Source organism: Leptosomus discolor, chromosome 1 (assembly GCF_034619465.1).
Source record: "Leptosomus discolor isolate bLepDis1 chromosome 1, bLepDis1.hap2, whole genome shotgun sequence".
Lineage (NCBI taxonomy): Eukaryota > Metazoa > Chordata > Aves > Leptosomiformes > Leptosomidae > Leptosomus > Leptosomus discolor.
This window is the reverse complement of record NC_141391.1, coordinates 147,067,935-147,073,934: the sequence shown is the minus strand read 5'-3', so window position 1 is coordinate 147,073,934 and position 6,000 is coordinate 147,067,935. Positions and strand designations below refer to the sequence as shown.

The 6,000-nt window shown below is 48.9% G+C and overlaps 1 protein-coding gene across 1 annotated transcript in view; it reads left to right on the top strand.

The window, feature by feature from the left end:
- Positions 1–474: 474 nt before the first annotated feature.
- Positions 475–6,000, top strand: part of AEBP2 (AE binding protein 2) — a 49,300-nt gene continuing 43,774 nt past the window's right edge. The window contains exon 1 of the mRNA XM_086466855.1: positions 475–1,142. Within this exon, the coding sequence (XP_086322981.1) occupies positions 475–1,142 (668 nt within the window). The remainder of the gene's footprint in view (positions 1,143–6,000) is intronic.

The window sequence follows — 6,000 nt, the reverse complement described above, 5'->3', positions numbered from 1 at the left end:
CCCGGGAGTGCTTCGTTCCCGGCGCATCCTGCGGGGCTCTCCGCGGAACACGAGTGTCACTCTTCCCCCCCCCCCCCTCGGCGCGGTGAGCGACGACGACGCGGTTCAAGCGAGGCATTACGGGCCCCGCCGCGCCGTGCCGCCCCGCCCGCCCGTTAACGCCCCTCCCGCGCGCCGCCTCTCCCGGCCCCCCGCGCCAGGGGCCGCCGCTCCGCCCTTCCCACGTTTTTGTCCCCGGGCGCGTTCCGTAGCGCGTGCGGCGGCGGCCCGAGCCCCTCCTCTCTGCGGCTCGCGCCGCCGCGCGATTGTGCGGGTGAGAAGGGCAAGGGGAGGGAGCGCGGGGGTTGGGGGGGGGCGGGGGGCAGAGCGCGGCCGCGCGCACGGGCCACGCGCACGCCCCCGCCGTTGCCGCCGCCGCCGCCGCGCGCGCCCGCCCGCCCGTCCCCGCTCCGCTCGCAGCGACTCGCAGGCGCCATGGCGGCCGCTCGCAGCGACATGGCGGAGCCGGAGGGGCTGCTTCCCGGCGAGGCGGCGGCCGCCGGGGCGGAGGAGGAGGAGGCTGCGGCTGGGGCTGGATCCTCGTCGTCGCCTTCGTCCTCGGCAGCGGCTGCCGCGGCGGAGACGGAGTCGCTGCTGCTGCTGAACGGGGAGGCGGAGAGCATGTCGGAGCCAAGCCCGGAGAGCGCTAGCCAGGCCGGGGATGGGGAGGATGAGGACGAAGAGGAGGAGGAGGAGGAGGAGGAAGAGGAGGAGGAGGAGGAGGAGGAGGAGGAGGAAGAGGAGGGCGGCGAGGAGGAGGAGAGCAGCCTGGTGGGGAGCAGCAGCACGAGCAGCGGCTGCTGCAGCGACGAGACCCGCTCGTTGAGCCCCGGCGGCAGCAGCGAGGCCGACGCCAAGGAGGAGCCCAAGGGCCCCCGGGGCAGCCAGGAGGACGGGCTGGGCCGCGGCGGCGGCGGAGGCGGCGGTGGGGGCAGCAGCTCCAGCAGCGTGTCCAGCGGTGGCGACGAGGGCTACGGCACCGGCGGCGGCGGCGGCAGCAGCAGCGGCAGCAGCAGCTGCAGCGCCACGTCGGGGGGCCGGCGGGGCAGCCTGGAGATGTCCTCGGACGGGGAGCCCCTCAGCCGCATGGACTCGGAGGACAGGTCAGTTCGCGTCCCGTCCGGTGCCCTTCCCCGGCCCCTCGGCGGGGAGCGGGGTGTCCCTCGGGTCCCGGGGCTGGCGGGCGCCATGTCCGCTCGCTTCCCCGCCGTGCAGCCCCGGGGGTGGGCTCGCCAGGCCGCCCGCCCCGCCGCAGCGGCAAGGGTTCCCTCTTCCCCGGGCGCCGACCGACCCTCGCCCCCCCTCCCGGCCGCTGGCGCTGTCAGGGCGGCGGCGGGGGGCAGCCACAGGTTTCTCCGGCCAACTTGTGCCGGGCGGGGCGGGGGACGGCCTGCGGCGGCGCGGCGGGCCCTCCGCCCCCGCCGCGGCTTCGGGTCCTTCAGGCCCCCCTCCGAAAGCCTGCCCGCTGCTTTTGGGAGGAGGGGGCGCTCCACCCGGCGCGGCACCGGACGGCAGGCTGCGTGGGGGCTGCTGGAGCTGCAGCCATCACCGTTAGGCGTTTTATGGAGAGCCCCGGAGCGGCCCCCGCTGCCATCTGAGCACGGGGCGCTGCCTGTTCAGCTGGCGGTATTTGGTTGCCGGTTTCCTCAAAAGCTGCTGTTTTTTTTTTCAGGCGGTGGTTTTGGGGTTCTTTAGGGGTGTGTCTTGCGCTAACGCACAGGTGGGGTGTACCAAAGCTTCAGGATGGGAAATCATCTGTGGATGTGGTTTTATCTGCACCCGCACCAAGGTCTCTGCACTAGAGATAGAAAGCTGTGTGGTAATCTCTTAAAACATAAGGGAGACAGGGGGGGAATCATCTCGTTTACTAAAATAAAAAGGAGACCAGCCTTTCTATGTTAGGTGTGCACAAGTAATAAGCATGCACAGTACTAAGCGAGGCTCAAAGTCATCTTTGGATGAGTTCTGTAATAGTGAATGCAAAGATTATTTATTAGTTTTTTTGTATGTTAAAAGTCTGCATTTTGTTTTACCAAGACTTTAGCTTGATTCTTGTGGAAAGGCACAACCAAATTTTCACACATAGTTGAATTCTACCTTTCGGATCTGGTTTAGCCTACTAAGTCAGACATTTCAAAGAACATGGCTTATGTAGTAGTTTTTTTGGATGTTGCGTGCAATGGTTTAATTGACAAACTGAAAAAAGGGACGAAAAATGGACATAAGAGCAGCCTCAAAATGCTGTAGGTCCCTTTACTAATTGGTCCTTTAAAAAACAGCACAAGTTTCTTAAACTCTTCTGTTTCACTTTAGCATTAAAAAGTATCAGACTGCCCTGTTAGAATTACAGTTAAGTAACAATTACAGTCTTGTTTGTACTTTCTCTTAAGATAGTTTCATTGTTAAGTGTGAAGAATTACATGGTTTATTCGAGAAATGTGCTTTGAATATATGTTAGATCATATTCTGTGTAGCTGTACAAATACCCGTATTTCACAATTGGGGCATCACTAGATCTAACCTCAAGTGTTAAAAACAAACAAACAAAACCCTTGTAAGTTCCCCAAAACCATGTAATTGGCCTAAAAGTCTTAAGAGGAGAGAAAAAATTTCAGCACTTTGGTTTCCATCTGACTTTTGAGACTCGTAGGAGTCACATTTTCTTTCGTCTGAACTTGTGCAAGATGGAAAGGGGGGGTGGGTGTTGGGGGTTTTTTTCTTTGTCTTGTTTTTTCAAAAGCTGAGATTTTTACGTGAAGTCATGTAAGTATGGGAGTAGACTTCTGGAAAAACAACAGGTACATAATAGAGTTTTAAGATACAGTTTCTTGTTTTTCATTGAATTAAAATATGAATCTAATCCTGATCTTATCTGAGTGCATGTCAATTTATGGGTTGAGGAAATAACAGAAATAACTTGCAGGGGTTTTCTGGAAGCACAGTGTCATTATGCCTTGCTTGTGCACTCCAGAGCTAGTGTGCTACTTTCTTTCTCATTGTTCTCATGGTTCTCTTGCTATAGTCACACAGTTAAATCTGTGTATGTACCCATCGTTGCTCCTTTCCGGTACCATCGGTACAGACTCAGCTGCAGGAGTGGGACTCTTCACGTTTAGTGCTTTAATTAAGGACTGCACTTTGTTTTTAATCTTTGCAAAGTTTTATCTTGAACTGCCAGGCTGAAAAGTTGGGATGCTGAGAGGGAGTTTTGTGCTGTAACTTCAAAGCCTGTTTGTTGAGTTGGGTAGGAAAAGAGCAGCTCTACCAGCAGTGGCATTTAGTGTTCTAGGCGATTGGAAACTTCATTTTGTGTGCGCTCCTTGCTGCAGCAGGGTAGAATGCTTTATGATTTTTGCTATGTGTAGTCCAGCAAGTCACTTGCTTGACATAAGGATCCAAATGATAGCCACTGCTTGGAAGCCAGCCACAACATAATCTTGTGCCTTTCAGATGATCAGACAGACAAGCATAGTATTGCAAAAGGTAGGAGATGTGCCAAAGAGCTGAAGAGTATGTGAGGTGGGATGGTGAAATGCCAGGGGAGAGCTGGGAACAGTTTAGACTTATATAGGTGGAGGTACAGGTTTATGATAACATATTAAAATCCTTAAAGACTTTACCATTCATTGATTTCATCACCTCTGCATTAAAATGTAAGTCTGTAATTATTAGGGAATGATATTCTGTCTATTAAGTGATGTTTTGTATTAAATAGTATATTGTACAGTACTTCATGACTTTTGCTGACTATGAAGTGTGTCTCTGAAGTCGTAAGGAGCTTAGTGTCTTGTCTCACGGTGTGCTGTAGAGTGAGATTACCTGGGGGAGGGAAGACAGAGAAAAGGAATGAGAGATTGAGCTAGTACACCTGAATTTACAGTCACTGGGTTAAACAAGAGGAAGTTGGTAGAGAGGTATATTTGGTAAAGATTCCTCTGCTGTAGGCAGGTTTGGTAACATTCAGATCATGCCTCTAGGCTTGGGATTTTTTTTCTTGTTTCCTCTTCAGAAAATTTGAATAAATAAAAGGGTGTGGTGAGAGGGCCTGAATTCCATGATGATCAAATTCCTGTTTCCCTGTGTATGATCTTTATCTTTCTCCGCAGTTATCAATGTGTTATCTTTTTGATTTTTGGTTTAGTGATATCAAATATAAAATAACCTATAAATAAGAGAGCTGAACAGGAAAATCTTACATAGTCAGAATATAATTACTGTTTAGCAACTTCTGTTACTCTCAAAATACATTCAAAATATTAGTGTCTGCTAATAGAATAAATAATTTGAGGCATCACCGTAGGAAATTTGTAGGTATTTATAACAACACGAGAAACAAATGCAATGTTGAATATCAATGCCCTGAAACTTAGGGTGAATTTTAACCAGCGATTTCCACGCACGTAGAGACTTTGTACTTTGTTGAAACATATTTATGTTCCTCCCCCCCAAAAAAAAACAGAAGCCAAAAAACAAAAACCAAACTGATACCTAGGATAACCAGGTGGCATTTTCAGCTCAGTGGTGCTAGTAATGAAAGTACTAGAGTGCAGTAACTCTAGGACTGGTAGGTATCTTGTTGATCTGTAATCATTCCAGGTTTTTCCTGGGAATTGTGCTAAGTTCCCACTACTGTGCTGAAGTCTGTCTACGGCTTTTGAGCAAGCTCAGATCAGCTGGCCCAGTAATAATAGGCAGCATTCAAGGCTAGTTATCCTCCAGATTTACAGTTAGAACAAAGACTGTGATCAGCATGTGAGTGCTGGTAATTTTCTTGTGCCTCTCCCTAACTTCAGACGTGTGCTGAAAGGATGGATGTGTTTCTCCAGAGTTCTCTGGAGCAGCTTGTCTTATTACAATGCTGAGAAACATTTGACATGACTTGAAAAGAAAAAAATAATGATTCAGTTAACTATAAACACAGTAACCAAGTTTAGCATTGAGCCACAGGTACTGAACTAGACCTAAGCAGGTGCGTGGATTTGGGTATAAATCAGTTGATCTGAATGCAGTGAAGATGCATCTGCAGCTCCCTGATGTGTTATTGCTGAACTACAGTATTTACTTACAGACACTTTGTGTTGGGTTACTGAAATCATTTAAGTATTGTTTACTGGAAAGTTTATAATGAAAGTTATTTAAATCTGAAGTAGATTCATTGTCGGATTTTGTTTGATTTGGAGAACAGTGATAGATCTTGCAATTGTAGTAAGATGTTTAGCAGAAATATAAGCAGTGAAGCTGTTTGTCTTGAGTCTTTGTACTTCCACCTAGAAGTTACCCCTGGTCTTCTGTCATTCCATACATCATCTTTGCCCTTCAGCAATTTATCCTTTGCTCCCTCCGCTTACTAACTAGGCAAGGAGTGCTGAAAAAATACGTTTTAGCTGGAGTTATCAGCTATTTTGCTGATGGGAATATAAGTGCTGATTGACCGGCTGGTAGGCCAAATGTAACAGGTTGTCGTTGGACCTATGTAGTAATCTTTCCTTCGGGCACAGCACTAGTTAATGTCCATCTTTTTCACGGAGCAGGCAACTTTCCTGTAACTTGTAAGGCTTGCCTTTTTTTTTTTTTTTTTTTTTGAGCCTTTTTGCGTTTACTGTGATTCACCAACAGAACTGATGATTGGGAGGAGCTGACTCAAGGAATACTCAGGGAAACTTTTAGCTATCTTAGCCATATTATACTTGTAGAATACTTCTAGAAATGTTATTATTCTGTTCCTGTGTAATATGCCAGCAGTTTTTCAATAATAAACCTTTTCGTGTTTCAGATTGTCAGCTTTGTTCTTTTTATTGAGTGAAATGAGGCTGTGTGAAACTTAACAGGTTGAAAGATAAGAGAGTTAGACATGAAAAATCCAAAATCTAGGCTGAGGTTTTTTAATCTTGTTTAAAATGAAGGCCTTCTCAACCTTTAACATGTATGCTGATTTTAAAACATTAGTTATTTAGAGGTTTA